At 46.1% G+C, this 20,063-nt stretch overlaps 1 protein-coding gene across 2 annotated transcripts in view; it reads right to left on the bottom strand.

Annotated features, from left to right (window-relative positions):
* GDPD2 (glycerophosphodiester phosphodiesterase domain containing 2) overlaps window positions 1-19,442 on the bottom strand; it is a 73,765-nt gene extending 54,323 nt beyond the window's left edge. The window contains exons 1-4 of one of the 2 annotated variants that reach the window (XM_083159155.1): window positions 19,233-19,442; window positions 9,814-9,919; window positions 4,074-4,177; window positions 3,862-3,955 (exon numbers count right to left, since the gene is read on the bottom strand). In XM_083159155.1, coding sequence (XP_083015281.1) covers window positions 3,862-3,955; window positions 4,074-4,177; window positions 9,814-9,909 — 294 coding nt within the window. In that variant the 5' untranslated portion in view covers window positions 9,910-9,919; window positions 19,233-19,442. Of the gene's footprint in view, window positions 1-3,861; window positions 3,956-4,073; window positions 4,178-9,813; window positions 10,111-19,232 lie in introns of those variants that run through there. The other variant, XM_083159154.1, reaches the window with a different exon arrangement.
* Window positions 19,443-20,063: the final 621 nt, after the last annotated feature.

The raw sequence follows: 20,063 nt of genomic DNA, 5'->3' as shown, positions 1-20,063 counted from the left end.
TCCTGGCAACAAGCAATTTCACCCCCCTTGGCAACAAAACAAGCAAGCATTTTTAACGACATCCACAAAGAAAGGCAGGGCTGACCCAGGTTCAGTGTAAATGGTGCAGACCCAGGTCCGACCCAGGTCGAAGTGCTGTGTAAATGGGGTATAAAGCAGGGTCAGACCCTGGAAACTCCAGCGTTCAAAGACCAGGGTCCGACCAGGGTTTTTGGTGTAAAAGGGGTATAACTGAGCACTAATAGAAGCCATGCAATTAGCAGGATTTAATCTGACAAATTTAGTACAGTTTGTCTCTTAAGGCCCCCCATGCACTACGCAGGATTGGGCCGAGAAATCAGGTGAAATTGGCCAAATTGCGTAGGGTATGACATCTGATCTGATCCGATGCGCGGTCCCATGCGCATCGGATCAGATCCAGATGTGAGATTAATCATGTGCAGCCGTCTGGGGGAGCATCAGGAGCAGGCTGGCAGTGGGGACCTGTCCGGGGAGCGGCAGGAGCAGGGAGTGGTCTGGGGAGCGGCACGAGATGTAGCGGCAGGCAGGGAGCGGGGACCGTAGCGCAGTGCAGACTCAGAGCAGAGAGACCGGGGCCATGGCGGGAGTATAGAAGGAAATCCTATTCAAAAGACTGGGCGGCCGCTGATTGGCTGGGAACTCAGCCAATCAGCGGCCGCCCAATCTTTTGAATAGGATGGTTTCTATTCTCCCGCTGCTCTGCGGTCCCCACGGCGAGCGGGAGAATAGAAATCATCCTATTCAAAAGACCGGCTCCCTGCCTGCCGCTACATCTTGTGCCGCTCCCCGGACCAGTCCCCACTCCCAGCCTGCTCCTGCCGCTCCCCGGATGGTCCCCACTCCCAGCCTGCTCCTGACGCCCCCCCCCCCCCCCCCCGGATTTTTACATGTGATAATTCGCATCCGATTTATCACATGTAAAAAATGGCACATCAAGCGCCAAATCTTATCAAGCTCTCCCGGGGAGCTGCCCGGGAAGCTCAGGGGAAATCGGGGCTGACTTGTCCTTTTGGACAAGTCGCCCTAGTGTATGGGGGCCTTTACATCTGCAATTTCATTTCACAATGAAGGTAATGCCGAAGCTAAAAATAATTACTTTAGCAAGGTTGATAACAGGGGAGGGAGAAAGCTAGGATCTAGCGATCCTGTGGATAAGATAACGGAGAGACAGACCGCACCTGATTTATATTAACTAAAAAAACATTTATTATCACAATAACACTTGTCCAAATAAGGGGAGAGAGTCATAAAAATAAAACAACAATGAAGAGTTAAGCTGGGTACACAATTGTTTAAAACCTATGTGTGTATCCAGCCATGACCCCCTTTCACCTCTGTGAGGAGGGGGAAGCAGCAGGGGCTAGCACATACTCTATGGGGATCTGGAGGTCGCATGTGAAGCACATAAGATGCGACCTCCTGGTACCGTCCATTGTAGCTAATACTGCATATACACCTATACAATCAACAGCCGTTCAACCGATATCAGAAAAATGGCCCGATGATTGTATAGGTGTGCACCCAGCTTTATCCAGCATCTACATTCTGCATCTGGTCTGCATGGAGAGCTCACAGAAAAGGTTACAGTAGCATCTGAGACGGACCTAACATACTAGACTACATATACACATGTTGCAGTGTAGCGCTTTGGGAAAACATTTTTTAGATGTAGGATGTGGGTGTTCTCTGGGGAACCTATACCAGTCATCGACATCTCTCATTCTGAACCACTACCCAGCCTTTTTTTTTTTTTTGCTTAATTAAAATCGCTTAGCACAAATCTCTGCATGTGTATGTGCTCTCCATGGGAGATCTGGACACCAGGAAATCGCTTACCCTAAATAGCTTAGCAAAATTGCTTAGCACACATTTCTACGTGTGTGTGCTCTTTAACCCCTTCCCGACGCAGCATGTTTTTGCCTTCCTGACAGAGGCCTTTTTTTCAAATCTGACATGTATCACTTAAGTGGGGATAACTTTTTTTTGCTTTTACTTATCCCAGTGATTTTGAGATTGTTTTCCCGTGACACATTGTACTTTAAATTAGTGGTAAATTTGGGTCGATACAATTTTTTTTTTTTGTGAAAAATACCAAAATGTCGTAAAAAAATGGAACATTTTGCTATTTGCAAAATGTTACATTTTCTGCTTGTGAGACAAATAATCATTCCACTCAAAATAGTTAATAACTAACAAAGACCATATCTATACTTTATTAAAAAATCATTATTTTAACCTCATTTATTTTTTTGGGACACTAGGGGGCAGCAGCGTCTAATTTTTACCAATCGCACATTTCAACGCTGATTTTGGCTGTTCATGTTTGAACAGCCAATCACAGCGATCGCCCATAACGGGGGGCATAGCTGCCCCCCCTGGGCAATGAGGGAGGATGTCTGCTGTCAGGGACAGCAGACATCATCCCTCTGTCACCGCGTCCCTGGACGCGGTGACCGTTTAAAGTCATGACGTATATATACGTCATGTGTCGGGAAGTACATCCCGGCCATGACGTATATATACGTCAAATGTCGGGAAGGGGTTAAGAAGTAAAATAAGTTGTAATATCGGCTGTAGAATGCCAAGACTGAACAATTAACAATATTTATGAATACTGTTTGATATTCTGGAACAATGTGAATATATTATTTTGTATTGGTGCATGCATATTTTATTTTATAAGGTTACACTAGCTTATCAGCAGTAATGACTGTGCCCAACATTACAAGCAGTCAGCAATGGTGGGGATTCGGTACTTATGTAATAACTGGGCTCCCATTGTTCTTATGAGACCGCGTCCACTCGCCACGCTTCGGGCACGGTGGCTCGCTGCGCTCGCCACACTATATAAAATCAGCTCCATGCGTAGTTGGATAGTAGGGGTATGAAAAAATGGGGTGCATTTAACATGGGAGCCCAGATAATACATAAGTACCGGGGATTCTTCAGTCCAACATATACTGTATGCTTTGCTGGGTGTATTGGCAGCGCACCAGTACACTGCAGATTCCACACACAGAGATTTACAGTACCCTGCTAAGCAATTTGACTGCATGCACTAACTTAACTAGCAGGTGCATCGCCATCATTCAGGGGCATACACATTGAGAGATCTGGGCTTACTTTCTAAGCAATCTAGTCAGATTGCTTAGAAAAGAGCACATAATCACTCCATGTGTATGCCCCTATAATGCTCCATACAGTGGCGTAACTACTGTAAGGCAGCCCCAGCAACCGCTTGGGGGAGCAAGCAGCAGCAGGGTCTGTGTGGGCGCAGGCACCCGCTCAACGCACTGACATGCTGCAGCCTGCCGCTGCCCACTGACTTAGCACTGGAGGCGAGTCAGCCGCAGCGCGGGTGGGGCCATGGCAGAGATGACAAATCCCCCCACTGATTCAGTTAACAGTACACAGAGCCGGCAATTGGCTACTATGTACAGGATGGGCGGCCTGGTATGCGTCAGAGCCAAGGGAAGCAGCAGTGTATGCTGGTCTCTCTTCCTCTCTTCTGCTTCAGCTTCTCCGTTATGCGTGTGATGTCATCGCATCACATGCTGGGGAAACATGCTGGAGAGGAGCCTGGAGGGGGGGGGGGCGCCACAAACTTTTTGCCAGGGGGGAGCAAAATGTATAGTTACGCCACTGGCTCCATATAATCTAATGTTAGAAAACATCTGGCTTTCTACCAGTTACTGACCTGCCAGATATTGGCCTAATTTTTGTAAGTAATTTGCAAAGTGTTCTGGGAAACCTTGTTCACAAGACAAGACCTATTGTATATACATCTGACAAACCTTGTGTTTCACCCTTCCCCAATATCACCGACCAGTGCACACATACCAGGAGTAAGAAGCAATATGTTAGTAGAACAGCAGCCACTGTGATCAGCACAATAGACCAATCTTGCCATAAGCCCAGGAGTCTGAAGATTTCCCTGCAGAAACATGACACATATGATGAGAGCACAGGAGATCAAACATGATAAGAAAATATAGTGTAATCCACAAGCAGAATGAAGGTCTTGGAAATGGAGAGGACGGCAGAATACTTACTCATTGAAGTTGTGTATGTCATTTTTGAGGATCAGGGTAACATACATCCATATCAAGGTAAACAGGAAAACACAAAAGACCAGAAGAATCCAGATACACTCACACTGTAAAACAATGATCATTGTTAGTTAACAGTCATACACATAAATTACAATTAAACTTCCAGCCAGCAAATTTCTGCTAAAATTATACATACAGATGGACTGCACTCAATCCAGCGTGGATCTGGCGGTCAGATCGCCAACCGCCGGAAGGGGGCGCGCGCGCATCCCCTTACAACGAAGCTCCCCGCCTCCTCGCTGCCACTCTATACCATCACTCTAAAGTGATGGCTGCTATTCGTTTGTGCTGATGTGCAGAACTCTGCTTAAAGTTGGCCTTTTGGGTGATCAGTATGCCATTTCAGCAGTGAGCCTAATAGTTTGTAGGTGTTTGCCACTGTACCTTCACAGTCTATTTCTCAAACTAGAGTCTCCAACTTGGTAACACATGGAATTGAGCCAAATCGTTTATGAATCAAAGACCACGCTGCATATATCCCTAGAAAGAACCCATTTCTGGTAAGTCCCTTTGGTAGTTGGGAACGCTTCAGATGTAGTAAGGCCGCAGTCGTGTAAGGACCGAAGAGAGCTTCTTCAAGAAGAGTGTATTTTTGATTAATTTTTATTATCTTCATTGAAAAAAAAAACAGTGTTTTACTTTCATAAACAAGGCAACTTCTAAGTGACTCCAACGTTTTGAACAATATATATTTTACTGTATGATACCATAGAAGAAACAAGAAAAAATAAACCTTTAGTTCTCTATATTTGCTTTTGTTCTTATGTTATATTAATTATATTCTGCAGTGAAATATTCTCCACTGATACCAGGAAACCTACATTAACATTACACAATATGCAGGAGTAGATTTTCTAGAGTCAAATCTGGTCAAGTTCATGTCAATAATACAACTAAATGGTGTATGTTAGCTCAGCTTTCTATTACTTTTGTTGTCACTGGCTAATATAATATTATACTTTGGCAAGTGCAATTAACTGAAAGCCGCCCAGTGTGTACGGGGCAGCGATGAGTGTTTCTGTGCGCTCCTGCATCATCGATGCCGGCCGCCACTCATCTGCAAGTATTACTGGGGGAAATGGCTGGGCAGGGGGGAAAATGCTCAGTGTGTATGCACTGAGCGTTTTTCAGGCCAGCTTTTTTCCCCATCATTGTGCACCATACACACTGGGCATAAACGCCCAGAGTGTATGGACCTTAAGCTAGCCTAGTTGTCACTTGTAGGGTATGTTTCCAATTACCAATGGAAGCCTGAAGGTCAGATGGAAAGGATGTCTTCCTAAGCGTAATCGAACTACAAATAAATATATTGTAGAAATGTAGATTGCAAATAATACCCCTTTCACAAATAGGGCAGTATGCAATACTTCCATTTCACTTAATTTCTGGCGATTCCTCTCTCTGAAAATGTTCCTCGCCCTATTCAACGCTCCCGGTTCACCCCAAAAAACCCGAGAGAGCTTTGCCCTGTTCGCCGCTTGATCATCGCCATTGCTTTCTTATGGGAAATTTGTGTACCTCACCATTTGTGTATTCAATCAGTGGCGTAACTATAGCACCGCAGCCCCCGCGTCCGCGGGGGGGCGCTATGCATGTGCGGGCGCCGGGGGCTGCAGTGCTATAGTTACACCCCGCCGCCCGCCGCACCAACCCCCGCAAACCCCCCCATCCCCAGTCTTTACCTGTGTTCAGTACGCGCTGGTCCCGGCTCCCTTCTTCTGCTATGAGGACCACCACAAAATGTCCGCCCCCATTTAGCAGACAGTTCTCTGAAACTGTCTGCTGTATGGGGGCGGACATTTTGTGGTGGTCCTCATAGCAGAAGAAGGGAGCCGGGACCAGCGCGTACTGAACCTAGGTAAGACTGCGGGGGATGGGGGGTTTGCGGGGGTTGGTGTGGCGGGAGGAGGGGCGGGTGAGTGGCTGGGCGCCCTCCCTTTAACGGCGGGGGGGCGCCCAAAATGTTGTTACACCGCTGTATTCAATGCAAAAATGGAGAATGCTGTTCACTGTTTTGCCTCTCCATTTTGCTTTCGGCATTTTTTTTAGGTGAACTTATGTACTTTTTTTTTCTTTTTGGTGTCTGCAAGTGTATTTTTTTATTATTTGAAGGATCTATATATTTTTTTTTACTTTAAAAAAGCCACATTAATATATATATTTTTTTTTGTGGTAATTCCCCCCCCAATGATGCATTTTTTTTCTCACTGTATATTCTACCCATGATTCACCTCTCCTTCCTCACTCATTTGTTTGGAGATACACAGCTTTTCACACAGATTTAGCTGTTTTGGAATAATTTTTTAAGGCTAATTTGCGTTTGAATACATATCTCTGCATTATTTGAACACTGCCTACAAAATGAGCCATTGATCAATGCTCGATGTCAGGGGCGGCGAGCAGCTGACACGTTGAATAGGGTTAACAGGAGGCAAAAAATGGAGAATGCACAGCGAATGAAAAACAAGCTTTTTTCCGATGCACACATACCAACCTGGCTCTCAGCTTTGTGTGAACAAAAATGACCCGGTTTGGAGTCCTGGGTCTCTGACCCTACTCGGTCACAGGGACAAAAATTGTCAAATTCGATTTGGGTGAGTTATTTTGTTTCTGTGCAGGGTAAATAGTGGCTGCTTTATTTTTACACTGCAATATAGATCTCACTTTGAAGTAAAACCCCACTCATATCTAATTCTCTCTGCACAAGTAACATCTGCCCCACCTGCAGTGCACATGGTTTTGTCCATCTAAGAAGGATTTTGTCAGAAAGAGTGAACCAAAATAACCCCCACAGTGCTGCTGTCTTTTACACACCACTTCTCAAACATTCAGTTTATAGTATATATAATTGATATGGTCTTATGGGAATGGGATCATTCGTCAGACTGCATTTAGGTCTACAGTCATTAGGTCGACCCCACTAGGTCGACTGGCAGGAAGGTCGACCTGACTTAAGGTCGACATGGGCCAAGGTCGACATGACTTAAGGTCGAATTTGCATAAAGGTCGACATGAGGAAGGTCGACTGGTCATAAGGTCGACATGGGTTTTTCACTGTTTTTTTATCCGAATGTCGACACAGTCGACATGGACACAGTTGGCAATGAGAATCGGACCCTCGCATCGCTCGCTTCGCTCGCAATGCTTCGGGCATGGTGCCTCGCTGCGCTCGGCACACTATTTTATTCTCCCACCACGCCCTAGTGGATGGTAGGGCATGAAATACCGCCTGTCGGCACATGTCGGCTCAAAAAACAGTGAAAAACCCATGTCGACCTTATGACCAGTCGACCTTCCTCATGTTGACCTTTATGCAAATTCGGCCTTAAGTCATGTCGACCTTGGCCCATGTCGACCTTAAGTCAGGTCGACCTTCCTGCCAGTCGACCTAGTGGGGTCGACCTAATGACTGTAGACCTAAATGCAGTCTGACGAATGACCGCATCCCGTCTTATGTAGGCCAAAGTAGATTTAACATAGACACATAGGGCCAGATGTATCAAGCTTTAAAAGTGATAAAATGGAGAGTGATAAACAGCCAGCTCTTATCTGTCATTTTTCATACCCAGCATGTGACATGGCAGTTAGGAGCGTATTGGCTAGTTGTTTATCATTCTCCATTTTATCACCTTTTTGAAGCTTGATACATCTGGTCCATAATTTGTCACAGATTTTTAGCTCTGCTATCGATAGCCCATTAAGCCAAACCCTTATTTCCTGATTGACCCACTTGACATTCCCGATACTAAGAACAGATATCAATGACTATTGATGGTTCCATGCCGTCAACTGCCTATTTGTCTAATCTCTGGGTGAATGTTATCTGGTGAGGCTGTGTGGGTATTGCACTTGGGTGGGGCAGGCAGGAATTGTGTAGGAGGTAGGAGGAGCCCAATCCAGTCAGATGTCTTCCCTCACAATCACACCTCTGGTCCTCACAATGGCCCTTATTCTGATCTAAGCGGTAACGGCCGCATGCGGCCGTTCCGCCGATGTTTTCGCTCTGCGCATGTGCAGAGGGCACTCTGCGCATGTGCAGGCGAAATCGCCGCACAATTTTTTTTAACGCCGCAAAGGGGGTGGATAGGGGCGTGAGGGGCTACTTAGCCTCATTTCCCTATGCATACGCCCCGCGTTTCATGGGCGTTCCCATGCAAACGCGGGGCGTACGCATGGTAATGAGGCTGTGACGCATGTGTTGGGGGCGGGCATCTGACATCGCCGGATGTCAGCTGCCCGCCCCCATACATGCTTTCACACGGACAAGTGTCCGTGAGGTCTATGGGTGCGGGAGCTGGTGGAGCGTGCGGCCCTGCCTTCGATGGTCGGTGACCATCGAATGCAGGGGGCTGCTCCAAGATGGTGGAGGCGTATCCCCCGCCATTTTCATGCGGACCGCCACATGTCCGCGTACGGACGGCCGTGGCGATCCGTATGGAAGGCGGGGATTCGCCTGCACGGTCGGAGCCGCATATGCGGCTCCGGCCGTTCCAAGCAGAATAAGGGCCAATGTCCACCTCCCTATCTTTCTCTGTCATTTCTCTGCTTTTTCATTTTGATCATCACCCATCTCTCCAGCACCCATTCCCCCCCTTCCCAGCAGCCCAGGAAATGTAAGAAACACCGTTGTATCTTTGGGATCTTGTCCTACCAGATGAACACATTAAGACCATCTAATTTTCCAGGTATTGCTATGTGCTGTTAAACAATTATTTTAATTAATTCTTACATCAGTTAAACTATGGAACATTAACAGTGACTTTAGAGCAGGGCTGGGCAATTGCGGCCCTCCAGATGTTGATGAACTACACATCCCAGCATGCCTTGCATCAGTTTCAGCATGGCCACATAGCAAAACTAATGCAAATCATCCTGGGATGTGTAGTTCCTCAACATCTGGAGGGCCACAATTGCCCAGCCCTGCTTTAGAGGATAATTCAGCCAGGATTCATTGAATGAAATATACTGCCCTCGAGATATCAAAATATTAACAAAACTATCAGTAGTCCTGTTCTACAGAGTATTCCTACACCCGGATTGGTCTAATTTTTCAGTCCCTCCTCATTTCCTTTTGTCTAATTTACTATCTAATTTTAATTTATAAAACATATTTTACGTCCTTTCCAAATAAAAATAGTAATCCTCGGCTCAAATGATATTTCATCGAAATATATTAAATTCTCAAAAATGTAAAAATCTTAAATGCATGCAAAACAAATGCATTTACTAGCTTCCTACTGTATAATAAATTATAATTAAATGATAATAAGCAAATACAAATGGTAAAATGAAAATTCCCCAAATTAGATTTTTTCGTTCTTAAAAAACTGCCCTTTTATGTATATTCTTTCTGGTAATAAAAATCTTACGCCAAAGATTGTGGGAGTTTCCTACATTGCTTTGTCTTTATATACTTTATATAAGTCTTTATATACTTTATAGAGGGCATTTATAAATGGCCATAGAGCGATAAAATTGTGAGAAATAAAGTACCAACCAAACAGCTCCCAACTGTCATTTTTCAAACATACCCTGTAAAATGTAAAGCAGACGCTGATTGGATAGTACTTTATCTCTCACAATCTTTAGGGTTTTTATAAATACCCCTATTTATCTTCCAAGTTAATACAAGTTAGGTAACAACAGAAGAAAAGTTGGAAATATAAGTCCGCTGACTCACCACAGGTGAAGCTTCTCTCTTCGTTTTTTTGCACGAACAACTATGTAACCTCCATAGGCAAAGCGTACAGGATGTGCAGGCGCTGCCCTGTGACATATTGCGGTTTCTGATATTCGCAGGTGAGACGAAAAATAAAAAAGTAATGTGTTAATCGTTATGTCGCAATTACACAGCATAAAAAAACAATCTTTCCCCTGATACAGCAGCTCTCAATGAAGTAGTGTAGCAAGTTTCCTCCTGATACAAGTGCAATAACAAAAATTTACAGAACAAGTTAAACCAGGCTGGGAGGGACACAAGATGTGGAACACAATAGACTAAGGAAACCCCTCTTCTGTGAGAGACTGTGCAAACGTAAGGAAGACTCCCTGCAGCCTAGGCCAGTGATTCAGAGAGCCCGTCATCCATGATAATATGAAGGGTCACACACGCAGGAATCTCACAGTATAGCCTAGGGGCCAAACATCACACATCAACTATCTCCTGACATATTTCACAATGTGAAATGAGAAAGGGATCATTAACTCTGGGGTAATTAAAGCATAAAATTTATAAACAGCAAAAAAAGTAAATCGCATTCACAATGCCTTTTCACAGAAAATTTTAAAAAATTGATTTTTGTAAATACTCAATTTATTACAAACATACACTGCACCGCCTACCTTTTAGCAGTACCAATGTGTTCAGCCTTTGTGTGAGGGGAATGGCCTCATGTTATAGACCAGTGTTTGTCATTTTGGGGATCTGGCCAGTTCTCCATGAGCAGCTGGGGAGTCCCGGCTCAACTCTCTTAACTGCATAGATGTTGTATGGCTTCTATTCACCCGATGCATTGCAGTGCAGAGAGCAGTGTGCGATTAAAGACTCCCACAACCTCCCACTGTGGCCTGCGGGTGGGTGGGTGGGTGGGGGGGGGGAGAGGGGGTGAATAGCGGCCCTGTTCTGATGGAATCGGGACAGTTTGAGGGTGTGCATTCTCTGATCAGCCATAATATTAAAACCACCTGCCTAATTTTGTGTAGATCCCCACTGACAAAACAACTCTGACCAGTAGAGGCATTGACTGCACAAGACCTCTAAAGATTTCCTGTGGTATCTGGCACCAAGATGTTACCAGCAAATCCTTGGTTCAGACTTGATTTCCCTGTACATTCTGCAGATGCTCAATGAAGAATAAGAGGCCCATATCTCATGCAATGCTCCTCAAAGGCCAGTTACAAATTAGGTGATATAATGGACTATATATCATTGAGACATGACACAGAACAATATATTATCCACCTGTCAACTGTGCGGTTGACCCATCTGATATCAGATGAGCTGATTTGATCAATGGGTCACCTGGGATACACATCGTCCTGATATGTACCCATTGAAACCATTCCTTGACAATGTTGAGGTAGAATTAATTATCATGCTGTAGAAGGACATTGTCATACAAAAATTCAATTGACACTTAAGGTGGCCATACACTAGTAAGATTTATCTTCAGATCTGGCTGGTTGGAACAAAAACATGGTTATGGATGAGTGACAGTTTGTCAGTTTTCCAGCATTTCCAAACAAATGGTCAAAAGAAAAAAGTTTGGTACCGTGTTAGCCAGTTGATAAGAAAAGTTTTATTGTTCCTCAGTGAGAAAAACAAAATAGCAATCTAGCAAATATGATACCTTTTAATGGCTAACAAAAATAAATGTTGTTAAAATGCAAGCTTTCGAGACTACTTAGGTCTCTTCCTCAGGCATGATATAACAAGGTGTGTGAAGAAACACATATATATATATACACAGCAGAGTAGGAACAAGATGTGATAGATGGACATTCTTAAGATCAAAACAAAACAAAATAACAGAATGAGCTTGTAAATTGAGTCCTTAATTAGTTTGTAGATAAGTAGTGTGAAAGTTTTATTGTCTCTAAGTTGATGACAGACCAGAGTTAGAGCTCCGATGCCCTCACTCTCTCTGGGCCAGATTCCTCAGATGTTGTAGTGGGCCATAAATCCCTCGGATAGATTCAGTCCTGTGTTAAGGGTGTCAAACGTTGTCATTAATTTGTATTCCCAGACCCTCCTGTCCCTTTGTGATTTGAAATTTCCTTTTAGTATAATCACTTTCATATGATCCTGATTGTGTCCTGGGCTGCAGAAATGTTTGGCCACCGGAAAGTGTGTCTTTTTTTCCTTTATTGTGTGGCGATGGGACCTCACAGCTATACGCGTCTCCTCGCAGGCTTTACAGGTATCCGCGTGCGCTCGCCACGCTTCGGGCTCGGTGGCTCGCTGCGCTCGCCACACTATTCTATTCTCAACTCCACGCCGACGTGGATAGTGGGGGTATGAAAAGGTCGTAGGACGCGTACCGCCGCCCCTCGCGGGCTCGCTGCGCTCGCCACGCTTCGGGTTGACGTTGATAGTGGGGGTGGTGCACTATGAAAAATGGCATTTGGGGGCATTTCACTACTTTAATACACATTTCAATGCATTCTGATGCATTTCAGTGCAAAATCGGGTGCCATCGCATCGCATCGGATGCCATCGTATGGCATCCGATGCGATCGCATACGATTTTTGAGCTAAAATGCTCAAAAATCGGTAAAACATCGTATCGCATCGATGGCATACGATGCCATGCGATGTTTTACCGATTTTTCACCATTTTTGCTCAAAAATCGGTAAAACATCGTATCGCATCGTATGACATCATATGCCACTACATATGGCATACGATGTTATGCGATGTTTTACCGATTTTTGACCATTTTTGCTCAAAAATCGGTAAAACATCGTATCGCATCGTATGACATCGTATGCCACTACATATGGCATACGATGCCATGCGATGGCATACGATTTTTGAGCAAAAATGCTCAAAAATCGGTAAAACATTGCATCGTATGCCATCGTATGCCACTACATATGGCATACGATGCCATACGATGGGAGCCGTGATACTCCACAAGTACCTCAATGTTATTCACCGCACCTGCCAGGGGTTTTAATATTATGGCTGATGAGTGTGTATGAACACCATGGGAAGGACGCAAGGCTAGACTATAATAGCGTGCGCTGCAACCAGTGAAAATGATCAAATGCCACTTAAAGCAAGGGATAAACATGCAAGCACCAGCCAATTCAGCTAACATATAAGCTAAATCAATCAGTGATATTGATGGCCATCAAACATAATCATCGTTGATTTATGGCCAATGTTGAATGCTTTTGCCATCGACAGGAGAGAATTTCCTCCATTGATGGCACAGCATATCCAAATGTTTTTTTGTTTTTTTTAAAAGGTGTAACCAAGTTGGCAACCATTGAAGGTCATATCGCCATTGATGGTAACCACATCAATAGCCATCCCTAGTCAATGGAACATGGCACACTGTGCAGTGGCACAACTTAGGCATGCCAAAGTCTGCCCAAGGAATGAATAAAGACTACCTTGTGGCTGGCTGAGAAAGAAGTATAATTGCATGTTATAAAATACTGGATTGGCAACTTCTATAATCTCTACTACTCTGCTAAAGATCAGTAATTTATGATTTTCTTAAGGCTGCAGGCTACCCTCTGCCACACCCTCTGCTTTTGGAGACGTACACAGCTATGGTAAGCACATGACTCACTTATGTATGTTTGTACATGGCCCTGCAGAACTGCAGTTTGCCTGGGGTTAATAAACATCTCATGTCTATGTCAAAGTTGTGCTTAATATTTCATTTTTTTTTTTAACATAGTAACACAGTAACATAATAATTAAGGCTGAAGAAAGACGTTAGTCCATCGAGTTCAACCTATCTAACTTGTAACTACTGACTTGAGTAAGTCATAAAAACCCTTTATTATTCAACTTAAAAAACTGATGGAGTTTAAACTAAAATAAAAAATACACACCTTCCGTGACCAGGGCCATACAGGTCATTATATATAAATCATAGGTCTTGTAGATGTGTTGCAATAAAATCAGGACGACACATGCAGCATGAATGTAACACAGGTCTTTTATCAGCATGAGACAGACACCAAGTGAAAGTAACAGGAGACCAACAGGAAGTAAGTCCCCTTAGCATGATATCTCCCAGTATGCATAGCATCCATTTACATCCCCCCTTTCAAACTGGAAGGATACAAACATGAGTGAAACAAATTCAACAATATTTGGCATGAAAAAAAGAAAAGATATTATACGATAAAGTCTTGGAACTTTGGGTTGGGTTTGGACACACAGCCCGATCTGGTAATGGTACACTGGGAAACAATAGGTATGTCTGCTATGACACCAGAGGGCTCTATTACTTCAGGAGTGGTCTCTGAGGAGAGACTGTCCATGTAATGCAGATCATCAGTGACATTGGTTGCAGCTGTGGTAGAAACTAATAAGTCATGCTGTGTAGAGCTTTTCTTTAGGTACACTTAAGAGATGGCAGCAGTTGCGTTCATAGAGGGCATTATAAGACTGTACCACGTAGCTATTTGGACGACCTGCGGGATGCCTGTGCGGACAGCCTGCTTTGCCATTGGGATGCCTGTGCGGGTGCGCCATGCCAATAGGCACTGTGCAGGGGATGGGAGTCCATCTTGGGGCGTGTTTCTCAAATTTAACAGTGCCAAGTATATGTCTGATCTATCTAGTGCACACTTCTTCATTAGGTGCTTTGCAGAGCGGACTGTATGGTCTGCCAACCCAATGGACTGTGGGTAGTGCGCACTACTAGTGTAGATGTGCTGGAAGTCCCATGTGTTTGCAAAGTCCTTGAACTCTCTACTCTTGAATTTCATGGCATTATCAGTGATCAGTTGTTGTGGGGTGCCATGTGCTGCAAGGCAAGTAGTTTATCTCAAACCATCCTGAATAGAAGTCAACTAGTACCAGGTAATCCTTCCCCCTCCATTCGAATAAATCGGCTGCCGGAATGGACCATGGAAGATCAGGAATTGTCATGGAGCAGCATGGGCACCCATGGCAGATGTGAATGCAAAGCATTTCTGGGTGCACAAAGCGAGACAGCATGGTCAATGTAACCATACATGGAGAGCCAGAACATGGTTTCATGGGCCCTTAGTGGCCGGCATGGCCCTGGTGCATCTGCTGGGTATAGAATGTTTGAAGGGCAGCCGGGATCACAAAGCGATGACCCCACAGGATGACACCATCAGACATGGTGAGCTCATCTCTCATACAGTAGAAGGGCGAAGGCAGTGCGGCAGCTCCTTGGAAGAGAATGGCCAGCCATTGAGGATCACAGGAGAGGGACACTGGGAAAGATCATTCGCAAATGTAGCAGCACGCAGCTCTTCCAGTCACTTGGTAGTGGGCACCTCCACAGCCATGACCTCATAGTCATCCCCAGCATTGTTCATGTCAGCAGTCCAAGGAAGGCTTGAGATAGAGCATCAGCAACGTACATTTCCTTGGCTCGCTTGTATATGACATCCTGGTTGTACCGCTGCAGCTTGAGCATCATACCCTGAATACAGGAAGAAGAAGTGGATGGGCTTCTTCAGTATGGTGATGAGGGGCTGATGGTCAGTTTCCAACGGCCATAGATGAACGCTACTCACCACCGCTGCGCTTATGTCGACATCCAGCGACCGCAGCTGCTCACACAATGCAGCATAGCCTAAAACAAATATGGCCACTGCATATGTGCATATAATATATGCATGTATGCGGTGGCCATATTTGTTTTGGGCAATGCTGCCGTTTGCAACCAGGCTGGGCTGCGGCCACTTGGAACCAAGGTAAGCGGCCCAGCCAGAGTGAAATCTGGTCCGGCCCACTGGGAAGCGGCTTGGTTTCCCGGTGGGCCAACTCGCCTCTGATAACAGCTAAGCCCCCCTAATAATAACAGAAGGACATGACAGGCTGCTCCCCCCCTGCATAATAACAGGAGGACACCACAGGCCTGCTCCCCTGCATAATACCAGGACACAACAGGCCTGATCCCCCTGCATAACAGGAGGACACCACAGGATGCACCCCCACCCCCTGCATAATAACAGGAGTACTCCCACAGACTCCCCCTAGGGCCGTCTAGGCTATGGGAGTATAGGGTTAGGCCACTGGTTCTCAAGCTCGGTCCTCAGGACCCCACACAGTTCACATTTTCCAGGTCACCCAACAGGTGCAGTCATCACTCACTAACACATTTTAAAAGATCCTCAGCTGGAGCTAAGTATTTTACTTGATTCTGTGAGGAGACCTGCAAAACATGAGCTGATAGGTTGGTATTTATCTCGGTACTTGTGTTCTTTCACGGCTCCCATCGCATGCCATATGTAGTGCAATGCGATTTTACCGTGGTTTTATGCATTTTTTGTAAAATTCGCATGCGATCTCATGCGATGCGATGTAATTTTTCACTGAAATTATGGACATGACTTGAAATCATGTAAAATGCACCCCAAATGTAATTTTTCACACTGTACCACCCCCTTTATCAACGCCAACCCGAAGCGTGGCGAGCACTGCGAGCCCGCGAGGGGCGGCGGTACGCGTCCTACGACCTTTTCATACCCCCACCATCCACGTCGGCGTGGAGTTGAGAATAGAAAGTGTTTTGCAAGCGCAGCGAGCCACCGAGCCCGAAGCGTGGCGAGCGCAGCGTGCCCCGCGAGGGGACGCGGATACCTTCACATGTATCCGTGTCCCCTCGCGGGCTTCACATGTATCCGTGTCCGCTCGCCACGCTTCGGGCTCGCCACACTTTCTATTCTCAACTCCACACCGACGTGGATAGTGGGGGTATGAAAAGGTCGTAGGACGCGTACCGCCGCCCCTTGCGGGCTCGCTGCGCTTTGGGTTGGCGTTGATAGTGGGGGTGGTACAGTGTGAAAAATTACATTTGGGGTGCATTTTACATGATTTCAACTCATGTCCATAATTTCAGTGAAAAATGACATTGCATCGCATCAGATCGCATGAGATGCGATGCGATGCGATTTTTCCGTATACGATGTCCATCGTGGGAGCCGTGATTGTACACAAGTACCTTTATCTCTCAAGCTTTGGTAAATACCTCAGTCTTGGATATATAAAGAAAATGAAAACAAAAATGGCAACATGGGGATAAGCAGAATAACGGCTTTGTAACTACAAAGGGGAATCATACCAAGCTTACACAAGGTTTGAGGCTTCACGCTAACCCGTGTTGACCATGTGTGTGGATTTATTTCGTACTAGTAAGCAGGCTGTAAAAATTACATTACAATAACTTGTGTGCCCCCACCCTGTGGAGGTGAGGCGCTGTTTTCATATATTCTTAGTATACAGAATGGATGCTGCTATTTTTGTGCACATATTAACTCGTTGCAGTCCACAGTTTTTTTTTGCAATTCAAAGTCTGGTTTAAAGGTTTATATAGATTGTAAAAAAAAAAAAAAAAATTCAGAAATGGTCTATATTGAAGTACGATGTTAATTTTAAAGTGGCTCACCATTGGATCTGCTACTAGCACTAGGCAGGGTTGCCTACCCTCCAGGAATGGCCGGAAGGGTCCCGGAAATCGGGTCCACCTCCCGGCCCCTCGGAAAGGATGGCAACCCTACCGCATTGTCCTGCAACTCCAGCATCTTAAACCCCGCTCCCCGCAGTGCAATGCATAAAATACTGGCATTGCACGGTTAAAATGACACAACTGATCTAGCCACGCCCCTAAACTGTTCATCGCAGCCCTGGCCCCCCCCCCTTTTTTCTCCCGACTTTGTACCCGCCCCCCTGCCATACTGAGCTGGCTGCTCTCTCCCTGAGAGAGCAGCCAGAAAGTCGGCAACCATGGCACTAGGGCTGCTGTGCCTGACTAGATGTTGGACCAGAAAGGGTTAAGTATCAGTAGAATGTATCATGGAGGGATCGCAGCAGGAATTACCGATCCCTGCCGCAATCTCTCCTTTACCGCCACCAGCTGCTTCCACCATAGGTTACTATGTTATGATGTATTAACATTGGCAGCAGCGCTTTGCATCCCTGGGCTACCGCCATTCTGAGATGGCGGTAGCCCATTGCCGCCGTTGCTAACCGCGCATGCGCAGAGAAGACCCCCTGGCGCCTGGCTCAGCACCTTTCGGAGCCCAGTCCCTGCGTGTCAGGGATGATACATCTCACCAATAGGATCGCATTTTACAATGCGATAACATTCCGCCCACATCGCATTGTAACTGCAATCTATGATAAATAGGCCCCTTAGCATGACACTAAAGGCCCCCATACATTAGGCCGACTTGTCCTCAGGACAAGTCGGACCCAATTCTCCTGTGAGCCGCCCGGGAGCTCCCCGGGAGGCTCACACACAATTTGGCACTTGATGAGCCAAATTTGACATGTGATAAATCGCTTGCGATTTATCACATGTCGGGGCGCAGGGGGCGGGCGGTGAGGGTCAGGGGGCGGCGGTGCTCTTATCAGGGGGAGCAGTGGGGCGGGCAGCGGGTCCCTGAGTGCTAAGATGGCGGCGCCGGGGAGTGCTGACCTGGCCGGGCGGTGATGATCATAGATATCAGCACAGCAGCGCTGCGGGACGGGACGCGCAGTGGCGGGTATTACATTTTAAAATACCTGTCAAATGACTGGCCGTTCTCTGATTGGCTGGCTGAGAGCTCAGCCAATCAGAGAACGGCTAGTCATTTGACAGGTATTTTAAAATCTAATACCCGCCACTGCGCGTCCCGTCCCGACTCCCGCAGCACTGCTGTGCTGATATCTATGATCATCACCGCCCGGCCAGGTCAGCACTCCCCGGCGCCGCCAGCTTAGCACTCAGGGACCCGCTGCCCGCCCCACTGCTCCCCCGGTGTCTGCATGCATATGCCTGTCAGGTGGGCAGGCATATGCATACAGGGAGGTCGGACGTGATCGTATGTACTGACCGTCCGACCTCCCTGATCCGGTCCGATGCGCACGGGACCACGCATCGGATCGGATCAGATATCACACACCTGCGATTTTGGGCCGATTTCACCCGATTATCGTCACAAAGTGCCGAAATCGGATGAAATCGTCCCAAAATCGCATAGTGTATGGAAGCCTTTACATTTACATTATTCCAAACGCAAGTATCCGTGAGCACCACAACTGCCTATGGGCTTGTTGGGATTTACACATCTCCAGCACAAAGTAGATTTCACATGAACAGATACAATGAAACAAATAATTACATAGTAGAAGTTTAAATCCCACAGCATAGAAGTAATGATGGGCCGCTTGTTAGTGCACCCATTCCATCCAATCCATAGGCCGGCTCTTGTCGCTATAAGCGCGCTGCACAGTCAGTGTAGTCAGGCGGGCAGCACACGGGACCTACAGGACGGCTGCACTGCAGCATCTCATCTCCCGCACTACAGGAACTGACCCCGTCCTGCTGCTCACACACAGAGAGCATGGACTGCTGTTACATACTCATACAGGATTAGATGTGTGTCTGTACCTGCACCAGTGCGGATGTTCACGCCAGAATCATAACGTTTTGCTCCCTGCCTCTTCTCCTCAGATCTGCTTCTTGTGCCCCGTATTACGTCCACCTCCCTCTCCTTTACCGGCAACTCTTCTCCCTCCTCTACCTCCTTGCTCCCCAGGTAATCCTCCTGATTTTACTTCTCATCAATCAGGCTGAAGTTAGCTTTGTGCACGATTGTTACACCTCAAACAGAGCCACCTGCTGGCGTGATTGGATATTACAAGCTGAAACCAAAATCTTGCAAATATGGGCCTGATTCAGTAACTGCTGTAGTTTTTCTTAAAAAGCAAAACTGCGAGTGATATCTAATACAGCACAGGACAAGGCCACCCAGCATGCCCAGTCCCTCCCCTTGTTGCGATTGAAATTTAATTCCCATAACATTGCAAAAATGTGACTGCTTCGCAGAAAGGTGCTGCAATTGCAGAAATGTGATTCAAACACATTTCTATGGTAGCCCCCAGCCTGCGAAGGCAGACGCATTGCCACCATTTTTCGGCTTGCAGCCATGGCTAAAATTGTCCTGACACACCTGCCAATGCCAGATCGCCACCTTCTCTGAAACTGGTCTCATTTATCCTGGATGCGATTGGCAAATAGCGTTTATCACACTTCTATGTGGCTTATTGAATTAGGCTCATCATACATCAGAGACTTAGGGCCAGATGTATCAAGATTCAAAGAAGTGATAAAGTGGAGAGTGATTTAAGCCCTGTACACATGGGGCAATATATCGCTGAGCGATATAACGCTTGGTGTCCTGTTTGCATCAGCGGCCAGAGATGGTCGCTGATGAAAAAG

The sequence above is a fragment of the Crinia signifera genome, chromosome 9 (genome assembly GCF_055691185.1).
Source record: "Crinia signifera chromosome 9, ASM5569118v1, whole genome shotgun sequence".
Taxonomy (NCBI): Eukaryota; Metazoa; Chordata; class Amphibia; order Anura; family Myobatrachidae; genus Crinia; species Crinia signifera.
Note: the sequence above shows the minus strand (reverse complement) of the source record. Positions and strands in the feature narration are given on the sequence as shown.